This window comes from Nothoprocta perdicaria, unplaced genomic scaffold, assembly GCF_003342845.1.
Source record: "Nothoprocta perdicaria isolate Ctin4 unplaced genomic scaffold, notPer1 scaffold_102, whole genome shotgun sequence".
NCBI lineage: Eukaryota > Metazoa > Chordata > Aves > Tinamiformes > Tinamidae > Nothoprocta > Nothoprocta perdicaria.
The window spans coordinates 1,034,850-1,051,628 of record NW_020454117.1 but is presented as its reverse complement, the minus strand read 5'-3'; the positions used below and the strand labels follow the sequence as shown (position 1 = coordinate 1,051,628).

The window sequence follows — 16,779 nt, the reverse complement described above, 5'->3', positions numbered from 1 at the left end:
AAAAAAAAAGTAGGTGAATTTTATGGAGTACAATAAGACTAAAATGTATAACCTGCTGCATAGCCTGACAGCTGTTAATAAAGCCACACACAGAAAGCTGTGGGAGTACTAATTCTACAGCAATCACATGGTCTGAAGAGAATGGCAATGGCACATTTCTGCTTTCATAAATAGAGAGAACAAAATTCATAACAATGTGAAGCTGAAGAAATCCATATAGCAAAGTTGAGGAAAACTCAMGTGAAGGGTAGAGAGAACAGATTTTGTAAAGGAAGCATGGTGAAGCATGTGCAGAGGAGCTATCCATACCAAATTGATGCTAAAAGAAAAAGATAAAATGACAGCAGCTACTAAATTCTACAATAGCTACATCAAGAAGCTGCAGTAGCTTTCTGGAATCTGCATAATTTGCTGGGAGTTAAGCAGTATTTTCAAGAAGGTAAAGGCAAAACTGTCTAGATGCACTGAAGATGACATCCCTATAGRACAAAAGATTGATGGTTCAAGGACAGACTGCTGCAGAACTGTGGGAAGATGGTGCACAGAAAATGCACACTACAAGTAATGCAAATATGTATCTACAGGGAAACACACACACACAAACACACAAAATCAGATTCATTAACCCTGCTCTGAAAATAGTATAAAATTTCATCAGTTTTGGRAGGGATGATATCACCTAAATTTCTTTCCATTTAAAAAAAAAAAAAAAGAGTAGTTTTTTTTGTTAGAGTTGGAAATTAGAGGTTGCTTTTTCTGTAACTTCACAGCAGGGTGCTCAGAGACTATTTCAATGTCAGAAATAGCAGGTAAGTGAAAGAGAGAATATTCTCATTCCCTTGGGCATTATGAAAGCAGCAGTAACTCAGTTGTAAACAGCAGATGCTAAATCCCYGTGTTGTAAAACAAGGAGGTCACCCATCTTTGACCATGAGAGATTCAGCTGAATGYCACCTATTTGAAGTGTAAGACAAAAAGAGACAACTGCTAGAGCCTGAGGTGGGGAATGCTGCATTTTAAGTGTGTTCAAAGAAAAAGCTTATCTAAAGCATCTGAAGATAATTCTCCTCTAAAAGTTGTGTCAATTTTCAATAGCCCTCAAGTCACTATCCACTTTTCCACCAATTTGAAGAAGTATTTAATTTCTAAATCATATTTTCCTCCTCCTATGATTGTTACAAGGAGGAGGACTAAGGTACMGTTTCCTTCTCCCATACCTTCTTCAGAATAGGAGCTTGCTTTTGAGGTTTGATTCCTTCTCCTCTATAAAACCAGAAGCAAACCAGAATAAATCCTGATGGGGCAAGTTCATTGTAGGACACGATCTCCAACCTTTCTGCCTCAGAAGAAAGGATCCACAAATTTCCTTCCAACACAAACATGGGGAAGAAGAGAGCTCATAATTTATGTGGCATTTTAACCATGGTACACACAGCAAAGCAAGTAGAAACRTGTGTGCAATCGCTTGATTATTCTCTCACTGAAAACACCGAACAAGAACTGACAACAGTTCTAGTCGTTGACAATCCAAATCCTTGTACACTTTATATATATTTCTACCAGCAATCATCAACTCCTTATGTCTGTGGAAGGTTTTTACATAGAAAGGAGGCAGTGACTATATGAAAAGATATCAACAGAAGCCTGTTATGTCTGACTCCTTTTTGTAGTATCGTTCCATCATTTGTGACTCAGAGATTTTAAGTGCAGCACAGTGACGCATGTCCTGGTGATGAGATAGGAAATTGTGCTCATCTTAGTTGTGGCTAGATTAGCCTAGGCTTTTTTGTCATTAAACTAACCAATTTCTGATGAGACTCTTGATCTTGTTAGCCACACACAGTACAGCACACCACTATCTGTAAATACCCAGGAGACTGAGCATAATGAAATAACAAGTTTTGTGCTCCCCACAAAACACTTTTATAGTCTTTTTTTTTTTTTTTTCCCTCTCCTCTCTCTCATTTTAATGATTATGGGAAGTACTCTGAGATCCTGACTTTCTGCTTTCCATTTGAAGACATAGTACTAAGGGCTCTCTCCAGAAGCTGTTGTTTGCATCAAGGTTTCTAGTCATTCTGGTTATACTCTCCTATGATACTTATGCCTTGTGTTGCCTTGTGGGTGTTAGGGAACAGCAAATGGGCAAACAACCTTTGATTAAGGACAGAAAGATGGTCCAAAGATAGTTAAACTGTTACTTTCAAGTGGTCCAGCCAGGAAAAACAAAAAGAAATGTTTTTTCATCCAGAGAAAATCTGAGAAGCCCAGAAAGGTGTTCTGATCCTACTTAGGAAAAATAAAAAGCAACCCACCTTGCATGCTGATGATCTGAGGAAGGAAAAAAAAAATCAAAAAGCAATCATATAAACAATAAAAAAAAACCCCAAATATCCAATTGTGAAAAAAAAATTAAACACTTGATTTTCAACCTTCTGTAATCATGGTTAGTTTAAACTTTTTTTTTTTAAGTGTCATTTTCAATTTAAATTCTTGTTTCTAGAGTGCCAAAAATCAATGTATTATAGGTGATAAACTCTAAATCCTCTAAGTCCTAGCTTTTTTGTCTTTCTCTACCTGCATAGCACAACTCTTTGGAGGAACTTAGGATATTAAAATACCCTATTTCTCTGGACACACCAGCAATCAAACCCGCAGACTTAAACATTTTAGAAGAGGGGAAAACAGAACCAGTGCCAAACACGCAGGTAAACATTGAATTAAAAGCAGAGACCGTCCCTGACTAGGTTGCCCTGCAGCGTTTGGAGATGTTCCTTCATGTTTCGTCGTTCCCAACGCGAACAGACCCTGAGCAACTTGCATCTCCTAGTGGCTCCAGTCAGAATTACAGCCATTTGTTGCAATCGTGAAGTAACACATTGCTGTTGAATGGTTCTTGGTCCAGTGCTTTTCTCTGACTGTGGGAAATGTCGAATTGGCTCTCTCTGCAGGATGGCACTTTTTTTTTCTTTTTTTTTTTCTCCTAATATTTCTTCTCCCTTTTGGAGACCAGTACCTGTCTAAGTCTACTTTTGGACTCTACTTTTTTTTTTTTTTTTTTTTTTTTCTTTGCACTTCTTGCTACTTCTTGTTAGATAAAAGATAAAGGGAAAGAAGCATTGCTTTTCTTCAGATTTCTGATCTGCAGACTACATCAAGTTTTTTCCTTTGCACTTCTTGCTACTTCTTGTTAGATAAAAGATAAAGGGAAAGAAGCATTGCTTTTCTTCAGATTTCTGATCTGCAGACTACATCAAGTTTTTTCTCTCACTGTCCTTTCCACCCACTCTGCTTTAATGGTTGCTTTCTTTTAGAGGTCAGACAGTATTATCGTTTTACAAACTTTTTGAGTAAAAATAATAGTAATAAAAAGAAGAGAAAAAAAGAATATATGGATTCTTTGCAGAATACATCTCTAAAGAGATTTTGCTTTGGAGAGCATGCAAAATAAGTAGAGACAGAAAAAACTTGCATAATATTCCAGTAGTGAAAGGGAGGGAACATAAGTATTTTAAGATTACAGACCACTCCTTCAAGAAACTTCAAGAAATCTTACTTGGTCTTAGCAGATTTTTGAAGAGCTCTTCTCTTCAGCAACCTAAACAACGTTGAAAAGAGGCCAACAAAACCCATTTTTGAATGTAAGTAGTGTTGCACAGATGCTGGAAATCAATGAGGAAAAATAAATCCTGGTTATCTCCTCCCCCCTAGCCCACTTTGTTAGATACCACTATGAAGTGTTCTACAGTTCATGCTAAGGTATGCATTTTATAACAAAAATAGTTCCAAAGCTTTTTTGGCAGTTTCCAATAGCAGCAAAATCTCCAACCTGTTCCCAAGTACCCCTGACATCAGCTGCCCGTTATCCCTGCCCTACCTGCACTATTGGCCAGCACACATGCTGCTGTGTTCCCAGGCTTGCCTCCAGCTCAGCCACAGCCTAGGCACTGCAAAACCACCACAGACCTCTTAATGTTCAAACAGGCTATATGGGCATAACATTAGTTTGGAAACAAATGTTCTGATAATCTCTCGCAGAAACTGTCAGATTGAAGCCCAAAAGTGGTGAAATTCGTACCTGAGAACCTGAAGGATGTTTAGAAAATGCATGAAAAGGAGCTAAGGAAATTGAGGAAGGAGGCTTTTCTGCTAAAGACATTCATAAATCTTTCTTCCATTAAAAATGCATGCTTTGTACTTGACTTATCTATACTATCTTAAACCAAGCCTGAGATAACTGCTTTCCATATGGTCTTAAGGCAAAAAGAACTGGGAACATTTTTGCTCTTCTTTCATCCTGCAGCAGTAAAAGCATGGGGAGGCGAATTATATTACATATAATTCAAATGTAGTTATATAACTTCATATGCATAATCCACTTAATGCACATTCTGTTCACACAGTCTCAGTGAGTGCTATACAAAAATCTCAGTGATGTGTACTGAGATATGTGGATAGAAAATTGAGCATTTGAAGTATGGCTCTTTCTGTGACACAGAAAATGTAAGCTTATAATGGCACATTCAGTGACTTCAGGTTCAGTCTGTTAGTTGCTTGCATTCTCTTATCTCAGATACCARAGATATGTTACGAGAGGTTACATCCCAAATTCTTTTCCTTATCCAGCAATGTCAAAGAGTAGGCACCATCACAGCAGCTGAAAAAAATCTCATCCTCCAACAGAAGAAAAATAACATGAAGACTTTATATAAAACGAACCTAACCCTGCAATTCTCAGCCTCTGACAAACCTAGAAGTAAAATTGGGCTATAGGGGACAATACAGCATGAACAATAACGACTTCTTGCATCCTTAACTCTTACGGCACTTCACAGGGCTTCAGAACCTTGACTGATGTGACATTTCTTTCATAAATATATTTAAAAATTGTATTTCTTTATTCTCCTAAGAGATATATAATTTCTACTGATCAAAGCTTGTGTTTTGTGAGTTATTGCACCAAAGCATAAGGGAAGAGAAAGCTAATGTGGTCCATCTAACCCTGTGAAGAGCTGAGTCATCTTGAAATTAGATCCCTTGGCTCCACTGAGCATAGAAAAATGCTTGATTTGGACTTCTGTGGCAAGACCAGAAGACAAATGTACTGTGATGGTACTGCACACAGGTCAGGTTTTAGAAGCAAGTTTGCTCATGAAGCTAACTTTTAAGCATAGGCAAACCACTGAATTTAGACTGCCTTAATAAATCTGGAAGCTACTTGGTTAGTTTCTTATAATTCATAGCAGCAAAACATACTAACAGCAAAACACTAACATGATTTACCAGTTACAAAACCATCGCGTTTGATTAAATCTCTTTAGAAACATTATTCCGTGCAATCTCATGATATTCGCACAACAGACCTTCTTTTCCCAACAGCAGTATGAATTGTAAATAACTTGCATGTATTCAAACGGATTGGACAAATCCATAGAAGAAAAAGTAAGTGAAAGCTGTTCAATACAATCATCGCTAGTAGCTCTGGAAAGGTAACCCACAAATTTACAAAAATTGGAAGGGTATTCTAGACAAGAATTAGTGTACAGTTGCCCTGTCCTTTTTTTTCATATGAACTCTGTTATTGGCCGTGATACAAGACTAGGTAGATTTTTCATTTCACTCAGTATCTCTTGCAGTCAGCAATGTTAAATTAAAAGCCCGTGTTTTAGAAGCACAGCACTTCCCATTCTTCTCCATCAGGATTCACATCACTACAACATCCACAAGTCATGCAGAGCTCCTTTAACAGAAATAAATACAGGTTTCCAGGGCACGACTCATCTGGCCTATTCAGAACGGTGTCTTGCAATTTGAATTAAAAACATGAATTAAATATTTATTTCTATTGGTTTCTACCTGGGAGACAAGTTTAAATRTATCAGATACATACAGGTACCTACACTATAGATATTAGATAAAACATGGTTCTTCAGTGCTAATCAGTTACCACTAGTGCTGCTAGCCAGTCAACAGATCTGCTCCTTTCCCCTCTGTCTGGCACTGGTGAGACTGCCCCTGTGGCACCACATCCAGTTTGGGGCATCCCCGCATAGGGGAGACCTGCTATGCTGGACTGAGCCCAGGTGCAGGAGGCCACCACACTGCTCAAGGGCTGGAGCCCAGGGCATGGGAGGAGAGGATGAAAGAGCTGGATTCCTTTGTCTGGGAAGAGGGAAGGCTAGGGAGCTGTCTGGATGAATGTAGGAAAGAGGGAGCCAGACCATTAGAAGGGCAAGCTGGAACATGGGAAACTCTAATTCAATATAAGGAAAAAAAATCCCTCTATGAGGAAGGTTGCCACTAGAGTAGGTGCTGAGGGAGCTTGAGAAACACCATCATTGGGAGATGGTCAAAACTTAACCAGACAAGGCCCTGAGCAGATTGGTCCAACTGGACCTACTTTGAGCAATAAGTTGAACTAGGTGACCTTTCTGTGATTCTATGAATGTCAAGGCCAAAACCTTYCTGGAGTTTGGTCACAAAAAGAGGTTTAGCAGCACTGAATTTTAAGAAACTGCATTGATTTGCCAAAGTCTCAAGAAAAGAATCCAATATTTCTTTAAGGTAACATTGCCTGGGAACTCATCTGACAAAGTTTGTCCTATACTAAGACAAATGAACTAATTTTTTTGCTTCAACTACCTGCAGATTGCATGTTAATCAAGTACTTGCCCAACCTAAGGTGTCAGCTGTGCTATATTCACCTTTGGCACTTAGAGATGTCTCCCCTGACTTACTCGCCTGACTTTGATTAGAAAAGTCTCAACACATTCAGAATTATCATGTGCAATGTGAGCTTATGATTACTGAGAAAGCCTGTACCAAGCCATAAAAATCTCATACACTTTAGTTTCAGGTGTCTAGAATGCCAACAGATCACTTTTTTTCCCCTCACAGTTTCCTAAGCCTGATGGCACTGCCATCAAACAGCTTCACAGAAAACCTACACTACAACAGAAAAATACACCTATCATGTCAAACTAAAGAGTCAGGCTGAATCCTAGAAAAAAAGCTTACAAAATCCCTGGCATGTGGTTTAACAAATCCTGGCTCTCATTTGCCACAAGCTTTACAGTGAACTTCTCACAAGGCAAGGAAGAAACACAACTGAGCTGCAGCTCATCCAGGTGCTGTGTGTTATATCTGTATCACGTAGTTATGCCATTGTCATTTCATTAAAAATAGTTAAGAGTTTTTTAAATAAAGAAGCAAAAAGTAAAACATTCAGGTAAAATATTTGAGTTCAATAAATTAATTTCTCTAAGTGTTCCATCTTTTCCAACTACTAAATTTTACAAACAAATTGGAGCAGGAGGAAAATCTGACAGCATTTTATCTGAAACATTTTTCATATGATCACTGGCTGCAGAAGGATACTGACTATACAGCTATATATGACTATTCTAAACACACCATTGCAATCCTGCCCTCTAAGTATTTTTTTCTGGACTTTCTGCAGCAGCTCGATTAGGAAAATATACAATAAAAAACTCTGCCTTAGATTACACTAGCTTAATGGAGCAATCTTCAAACATCTTGCAGAAGAGAAAAGGAGCATCAGATCTTTAGCTAGAAACTCATTATTAAATAATGAAGTTATAAGCCTGGCATAGCAGTTTTATAGCGGATTTTATGAAGCCCTACAGGCCAAATTGTTGCTTAATTTCTTTAAAATGGAGGAAGACTTCCAAACAGATAAAACATTGAAATATCTTTTTTTTTTTTTTTTTTCTTTCTGTATAACATGGAGCATTAATTAAACAAGCTCTTCTGGGAACAGCAAAACAAAAGCAGACTAGATTTGTACCATTTGTACCAGCTTTGTCTTTTGTCTTCTAAATCTCTTCAGTCTGGTACCTCAGCTCCACCCTGTATCCTCACCAGGCAAAAAGAAAACAAATGCCTGATTATTTGCCAGCCAGCTGCTGCCTTAAACAATGAATAAAAGCTGAATTCTGTAGCTGTCCTGGGTGTATTCCCACTAACCACATGCTTATTTTCATGAAAACTTTAAGAACTAATTATCTGAAATTCCTATGCCTTCAAATTTGCTTGAATGGGCCAATTTATTAAAAACTTATGGATTGGCAGGGGAGGGAGGGTCAGAGTCTGATACATGGGAGCACATAACTGCCTGTGTTAGTGCATATATCTGACCTGTACATCTGATCTGTGTAAAACTTGCTAAGTTTAAAACATATCCCTTATCTGATAACTTGAGTAAGCTACTCAGTGGATGCTAAAACACTGGGAGGCAGAGCCTGTGATTAGTAACTTACAAGAAAAGCAGAGACAACAATAAAGAAGGTTACTTCACTTTTAATTTGGAGTTGTTTTCCAGCCCCAGGTTTACACAAAGTTTATCTTCACACACACTGGCCTTGGTAAAATATTTTTTTTTTTTTTCTTATGGAAAGGTACTCTAAATAACCTAGAAAAAGAGAAGAACTCTTCACAACTTGAACCTGTTGGATTACAATGCTCAAAACATATATATTTTAAGAAAGCAGACAGAAGTCAACACCTGTACACGTATTCTCAGTATTAAAAAGAGTGAAGAAAGCTGTTACAATTTCAATTACATTATTACTAGTACAATACTTCATATGGTAAAGAAAGGCAAGCAGGGTAAGATGGGAAAGACTAACTGTACCCTGCAGATTTTTGATCGAGTTTATTCTGCTCAAGCTTCCCTTTACTTGATGCTCCATTTATCAAGCAAAAGAGACATTCTGAAAATACAGAGACCAACATTAAGGGGAGCAACAAATTCTCCTGGGCATTTCTGTTGGTGCAAAGCTACTTCAAAGGTCCTCACTGCTTCCCTCTCCCTCCTCAGTCACCSCATGGCAAATACCAAGTTTGCCTGTGCCTGGCTGTGCACACATGCACTCAGGCAGAGGTCTGATTTTCAAGAAGTGTTCAGTTCCCTTTCCAATTTTGTGAAAAGAAGCTAAGACAAACCAAGGGCTCATTTTTCTGAAACACCCTCAGGTCAGTAGTTGCCTCAAAAATATCAGTCTAAAACAAATTTGGGAAATTGATTTTCAGGAGCATTAAGATGTCAAGGGCCCTTTGGCACACACAGCAGAGCTTAAACTGAAAGAGCTCTCAGGGGAGCTCAATGTCCATGCACAGCACTTAAGAACATAAACACTGATAAAGTTTTACTGGGAAGCACATTGCATCAGTGTCTTATTTGTTAGTTAAACAGAGCACTATAACACGCTATAAAGTTATATAGAACACCACAGAGTGACAACTTTGCCCCAGATTTCATTTTAATGGACTTGGGGTTTACTGACCGGCTTAGACAGCAGTAATTAGCACACTTACCGAGTTACATGATTCTACTTAATCACATTCCAGCATACTTAATCATCTAATAACTGTCTGAAAAGAAAACACTCTATGTGGAATAGGATTTTACAGAAGCAGTACTTGAAAATTGTTTTAAAGAGAGAATCATGTAATATGAAAAAAAGAAAGCTATATTTTAGGGGAAAATTAGCATAACAAGAACACTTAATATAACAAAAGTACTGGCTCTGGGAATTCTTCGGCTACTGGGCATCCTGCAAGGAATTAAATGTTGAATGTACAAAGGATGTACACATGGTAACATCTGCTTTCAGCAAATTAAAAATGAAAAGCAGTGAAACAAATATAATTAATTTTCATAGCATAGGACAAAGAGGTCATTTCTAGAGATTAAAACTCTCTGGAATATTTCGGGCTACAGTTTGAATCATCAGTTTTAACCTTCTGCTAAAACTATGCATGTAATTTAATAACACACTTTTCATTACTCTGAATTCACTGAGGTCAATGGCATGGGTAGAGAACACTAATGCTTTCTTTTTTAATAGATTTTTATATCAGAATGGGCCCACATGTTCCTTCAGTTGAAGGCTAACTGACTATTGGTTTTGAATTACCAATTCAGTCTAAACCTCAATTTTGTCAAGGGCAAACACTGCTGTTATAGAAGAAATGGAGAGTCTTATGCAATTGTAATATTTGCTAGGAAGTGAGGCTTTGGCCCAAAGGGGAAATATTAAGGCATGGCCTTCTAGACAGGCTTAGTGACTGAAAGCAACTTGAACACTGAGCTGGGAGAATTAGACACTGTGATGMCGGTGACAGACACTTTGGGTTCGCCTCGGTGGTTAAGGAGCAAAACTGGGATGAGAGATCAAAACAAGACTTGGTTTTATCTTTGGAAAATAGAGATTGACTGATACCACACTAGAGCCATACAAGGCGTTCAGAACAAAACCAGAAATATTTCATTTTGTGAGAGAAGACATATTGTTTCTGTGCTGTGATTTAAGTTTTAATACCTGTGGAACCAGGAAAGTATTTACTRCTTAAAAATAATTAAATACATGTAATTAGGGTTATGTAAATAAAGCTTTCAACTGCAAGCACACACAGAAAATATTAAAAATTCAGACTTCAAAGATGAGAAACTATTCAACACAGAATGACAGTATATAATGTGAAAGTATATAAGAAGGGCAAAATTTACTGAGAGAAAATGAACAAATTCACATTCTTTTTTGGCTATTCACTTTTTTCACTCTTTTTTTTTTCCAGCAGCATTCCCTTTGAATCACCTCCATCCTCTCAGCATTATCGGAGCTTTCTGATGTGCTATCCAATGGATCAAACAGTACAGCCATAAGAAAGTCATGCAGTTAAGAATGAATTCTTACCTTATTCATATCAAATGTGTGAAATACTTGTTCAACATAACCATTAGCTTCTGGATTAAGTCCATGCAGATCCAGGACGTGTTTAAATTCATGCAGACAAAGCTGTCCAGAGGGGCACTCCTTCATAAATTTTGTGTACCAGTGATGAATTTCCATGGCATTAATATCATCCGCTGATCCAGCCGCTCCCATAGTGTCAAACATTCCCAAATCCTGTTTTCAGTAGCTATTCATCCAAACGTTCATTCTTCTTTGCTATAATGGCTTCCCAGCAACATTCGGACATCAACTGCTTTCAAGAGCTACATTAAACCTCTTATAGATCGCTACAGACATTGACTAAGTAAATATAGCATCCTGACAAGATTACCAGCATCCAGTTTTAGAGCAGCAAAGGTTTTATAAGTGGATCACAGTGTTTACACCCAGTCGGTTCTCAGAGCCTCRGCACGAGGACAAATTACACTGCTGCAGATGGTGGCCCGATTTGTCCTGGTGCCTATGGTGTTCAAGTTATGTAAATTGTCTGCCTACTGAATAAGCAACACAGACAGCCTCCGAGGACAGCTTCTAATCCTAATTCACACAGATTTAAATAAACCTCCAGCCCAAGTGTCCTTTCACCACTGCAGGTGGAACTTGGATATAACAAAGTGGGTGCACTCTTTACAGCAGCTTGTGCAGCATATTGGCACTCTTAACGTGCACTGAGAGGCAACGGCTTCCCCTTCCCACCCTATCTTTCCTGGGACAAGAGCCACAGGGAAAAAGATAGACTGCTAAGTATGTTAAAGGACAAGAAAAGCTAAGTCAAGTCCCATTATGAAACCTGAAGATGCTGCTACCTTGTATCATAAGTGTGTCCTCTAGCTTTTAATTTTTATTACTTCTTTATATACCATGGTCCAAATCTTTGCCTAGAGACCAAATGGGCCAAACCTGAAATGTGATTTGACTTGGAGAACTGGAGAGAGCTTAAAGCAAATATCCACTAAGCCCCCAGAATGCTCTGTGGTCCTTAGACAGCAGTCACATAAGCACTCGAGTCCCTCATTGCAGTTAGTTAAAAATTAGTTAAATCATTAGTTAAAATACTAATAAAAATGGTTAGCTTTAAACAGAAATATTTATACTTTGCAGTGCCCAGTTTGACAAAAGTGAATTGTACAAGAGAGCATATATCAGGCATGGGAAAGAGTGGTGAGCAGCAGAGTGAGTGCAGGACAGCTTCTTCTGGTGGCTCAAACTGTGGAAACATACACTGCAATATTATATCTGTACTGTGCAGAAGTATATAATACCTTGCAACCTTAYAGTAGATTTAAGCCTTATGGTATAAACTACGGCATGCACAAGCTGTTGTAATGTAAAAATATGATTGTTGCCTGTAAGGAGAACCTACCCTTAAGGAGCAGTCTCACCTATGAGATCCTACTGGGATTTCCGAAGGGGAAAGGTGAGCATGACTGGCTGTCTGGAGGACTTCAGTAGCAGTATAGACTATAACTGCCATTAAGAGAGGATTTTTCTAAGCTCCAGCTTTTCCTCGCATCCCATTCAAGAGTCTCCATAGAAKAGCTGTCTGCTAACGTGCTACCTGATACAAGACCGCAGCTTTCAACAGCAAGAGGCAGCGGGATTTGCCTGTGCAACAAACTGAATAACAACAGAATAAGCCCCTAAATGTGTGAACTGCTGTTTGGAAATGCTCCACTCCAAAATATCAGTGACAGGAAAAGATTTGCAGGCTCCCTGGAAAGAAACTGTATTTACAATAAGCAAGAACAACAAACAAAAGAAGAGTAACTTGCAGAAGCAATCTTCAATCTTTTATCTTTGCGGATCAAAACAAAATTTTCAATAKCTATTATTTTGAAATTCCAAAAAAGAATTTTTCAAATGCATACCTATCAAAATTGTGCTTCAGGCAGGGTGTTTTAAAACTCAGATGTAACTTAGACTTATAGATSTCCAGAAACAGTAGTGCATTTAAAAAAAGCCAAAAACATTTTAAAATTCAAATTTAAATTAAATAAGGTATGAATAGAAGATTTCATAGTAATTTTTGTATATTGAGAATACCAAAGACTATTTTTATGTCATGAACATCAAAGACTAAGTCATCACAGTCCTTGAAAACATACTTACTTCATGTAACATGGAAGGATCTCCTACTTCTGTCATGTTTTTCCTTTCAGAAGATAAGATTAACATGCCAAAGAAATCTGCATTTTGTTTAAGAAGCACTCCAAAATTATCAGGCTGTTCCAAATCATCTACTTGAGTAATCTGAAAAAAAATAAATTTTGCTGTGCAACATTTGACAGAATAAGCAAASAGATGAACAAACCAGACACACTTACTGGCAATAAGCCAGAATTGGAAAAGAAATAAGACAATTCACTCAGAAGATTAGAAAACACAGTGCAACAATTCAGAATAAACAGCAACATGGAAACAGAATTAAGTAAGTAGAAAAAGAAATTATTTCCAAATGAGTTTTTATGGTATATGTTTCTATTAGGAGTGTTGTAGAGGTAGCTTATAATGATGATGTACACAGAAACTAGAAAGGCTATGCTGGAAAAAATGTACTTTTTTCTTAATAATTAGTTTAACACTACTACTCTTAGGAAAACTGATTTCTTTGGTTAAAGCACAGATTTYTTGGAATTGTATATGCACACAAGATGAGTGACGAGTTAGATTTCTTCCCTTGCATGACTCTACAAGCAAAGTCCGGAAGACCGAAATGGGATAAGGGATAATGCAGAAAAAAGCAGAGGTGGTGACAAACTTGCATGCTGGGTCTGCAAGCATTGTAGTAAAATGGGAGGAAAAAAAGCTAGAAAAGGAAAAGGGACTAGAGAACTTGTTGGTAGTTTGAGACTGTGACCTCACAAGGAAAGTTGGAGGGGGAAAAAAAAAGTTGAAAAAAAAAAAAAAAAAAGTACACAGCCTGGAAACAAAAAACTTAATACAGGCAATGGGTTGGAAAATAAAGTAATTTCAGATAATTTCCTCTGCCCAGCATCAGTAGCCTTTCACAGAAACCCATCTATGGTTTAGTGGCTATGAACCATGTGCTTAGATTCCTCAGCGTGGTGAGGAAAAAAAGYCAGGTCACCTGAAGCATCTTAGCACAGTACCAGATGGCAACTTCACTTAGACCTGCATGATGTATTGGAAGTGACTCAAGATTACTAACAGAGGTTATAAAATAAAGGTCTTTGAGGCTCTTACGAATTGCATCTCAGGGGCTTTGAGTCCTCTTTTTTTCCAGTGCTATGAAATATGTGAGAAAATGTAATGAAGGACTTCTAACCTAAAAATTGAAGACAGTGAAGCCCATGATATCGAGGCAGAGACATCAACAGCTGTTTTTATGGACAAGCTTCAAGGATCTAAGCCTTTTCCCCCACAGCAAAATTCTCACCCCATCTCTAAATATTATATATTAGCAGCATTGGTCTTGGGAATTCACATGAGTAAGATGCTCAGACTTTAAGGCAAAAGAAAACCTGCACTCTTAAGAATTTTTACCCGATCCCCTTGCTAAAGCGACAAGGATCAAGTCCTTGCAAAGATCTTAACTGTGGTCATAAAAATAACAGATCTCTGATAAGAAAAGTCTCATCTTCCTTTGGAAAGGAAAGGCAGCCTCAGGAGAGGCTTTCTGGGATTCTTTGAAATATTCCTGCAAAAATGATGTGCCACATCATCACTGAGGTGTTTTGAAGGGCAACTGTTTGCACCATTTTAGCGTGGAACTTACTGTCACAAGGTGGTATGTGGGTTCAAAAGACACTTAGATGATTTCACAGAGGAAAAGCCCTTTAATCACTTGTATAGAACTTGTTCTCTGGTTAAGAAGGCATAGGCTGCTCAAAGCAGAGTGGATAACTGGGCTACCCTTTCCCTAGGTATGTCCTAACTGGCTCTTGGCACCAACAGAATGGCGGACCAGAGGTTCTTTTGTTTTGAGTAGTGAAGTATAGCTATTATATTCCAGGCACGAGCCAAAGAACATTTAATTGCCTTATCTTTAGTCACCTGGTTGCCAGACTGAGCAAAGAGCAATGATTTTGGAAATATGAAGCTATTTCTGAAGGTAGCCCTGTCTTAAATTGATGACTAGAGACAATGCAAGGCAAACCAAGTCATTTTAAATTTACACATTTATTACAAATGCCTTGAAAACTATTTTTTTCCTTAAGGTTTTATTTGCATCTTCCCACTTTTTTTTTTTTTCACACAGGTTTAGAGCTTCTTTGATCCAATGCTTTCGGTTGTAATTTGTCTATAAACTTCAGTGTGATCATATGTGGAAATATGCAACTCCGAAAAGACAGGAATAAACCTATGAATGAGCAACTTATTATTGTATTATGTACTACCTCTACTCTCTCAATGGCAAAAGTTATAATTATGCAGAAATCTGCCTGCTACCTGAAAACAAGAGTGTTGTGATAGCCTACACCAAGGAGAAGACTAGACAGCAATTAACCTGTAATTCTTCTACTTATATTAATTGCTTTTTAAGTTCTTATTAATTAATTTGCAATGGTTCTCAAATTTTATTACATGCCTCTAGAAGTTATTCCTGTAACCTTGGAGTCATTGGTAAGGTCACACAGGTAGTATCCTAATTCTACTAAAGCTGTTTATAAAAAGTGTTAAGGTGCCACCGTTGTTTTCTTGCAAGTAACTTATGCAACACAGATGCAAAAGCACTTTATCAAAAAAACAAAAATCAGCTCAAACCATTCCCTTTCTCCTACACTAAAGGAAAAAGAAGATAAGAAAAAGAAAACTATCCCCTCCTTCAGAAGGATATCAAATACCATAGTTTCATGAATGTCTTTTGCTTAATTTTGCAATCAACATCGACCAGTGATTACACAAATTAAAGCTGAAGAGCACGCATAGCATACTTAGCTAGGCTTGAAAAGCCGCCTCACATTTAATAAATGGGCTGTAATGCAATGTGACAGCTGTGATCTTGTCTGACCTGTCCATCCTAGCTGGGCAGAGATTAGCGCTCACAGTCAGGGACTGGAGGGGGGTCACCCTGCTGCCCTTGCATCCCCAGTGCCCCACTGGGTGCTGAGGGAGCAGGTCCAGCTCCAGCTCTCCAGGACCCCAACCCTTCGACCCCACATAACCCCTGTCTGTCTGCATGACTACATGGGTGCCCACCAACGGCCTGAATTTTTCTGCAAAATTAAGTACTCTTTCCTAACCTAAAGACTCTGCTCTGTTTGTCACACCCAAGACCACACTGCACCACCTTGAAAATGTATTTCTGATGAGAACTGCTATGAAAATATATTTCTGGTGTGTACTATACATACACATTTATACTTGGAGAATTCCGAGCTAGTAGCTTATCACACTTAACAGAGGACCTGTGACAAAGGCTTATAAGATACACACATGGTTAATGTACAGTCAATAGTAACCAAGTCAGAAAGAATTCAGGTGATTACAGTAGCTTCCTATATAGTCAACCCTAAAAGTTTTATCTGAAACTGTGAAGGTGTCAAGCAAATGCTAGCTATTTCCAAAAGTGAGACCAGACCAAAAAAACTGGGAAGTCTTGTTATTTAACAAAAACTTTCTCATTCTTATCAGACAATGGCTCTGAATAGTTGACAGCAATATCTACTAATGGTTGGAAAAAAGATAGCAAAAAGCAACTTAGAAAGCTGATAGTGAGACAAAATCTCCTACGTTGCAGCCTGAGAGGTAATATATAAAAATTAAACCAGCATAGAATTTACTGTAAAGGAAAGATGTGGAAAAAACTTTCAACTCACTACACTTCATATTCCTCAAGAGAATGAGATATTTCATCACCAGTGTGTTATGCAGCGTTGAATATACTGTGAAGTTATCTTGGTTCCACAGCAKTCTCAAAGATTGCTGTCCCCAATTGCTGTAACTCCTAACAAATTTTAAGACATGACAAGATATTAGCAGGCATAACATTTTTTTATCACTGTTTCAACGGCTGTTGATATAAAGAAATCCTTTGTGTTTCAGTCTGAAAAATCGGAAG

At 38.0% G+C, this 16,779-nt stretch overlaps 1 protein-coding gene across 2 annotated transcripts in view; it reads right to left on the bottom strand.

The window, feature by feature from the left end:
* The window catches only part of GUCA1C (guanylate cyclase activator 1C), a 40,596-nt gene extending 28,183 nt beyond the window's left edge, over window positions 1–12,413 (bottom strand). Inside the window, exons 1-2 of one of the 2 annotated variants that reach the window (XM_026041883.1) lie at window positions 10,924–12,413; window positions 10,719–10,861 (exon numbers count right to left, since the gene is read on the bottom strand). In XM_026041883.1, coding sequence (XP_025897668.1) covers window positions 10,719–10,844 — 126 coding nt within the window. In that variant the 5' untranslated portion in view covers window positions 10,845–10,861; window positions 10,924–12,413. Of the gene's footprint in view, window positions 1–10,718 lie in introns of both variants that reach the window. The other variant, XM_026041875.1, reaches the window with a different exon arrangement.
* Between the last annotated feature and the right edge of the window lie 4,366 nt (window positions 12,414–16,779).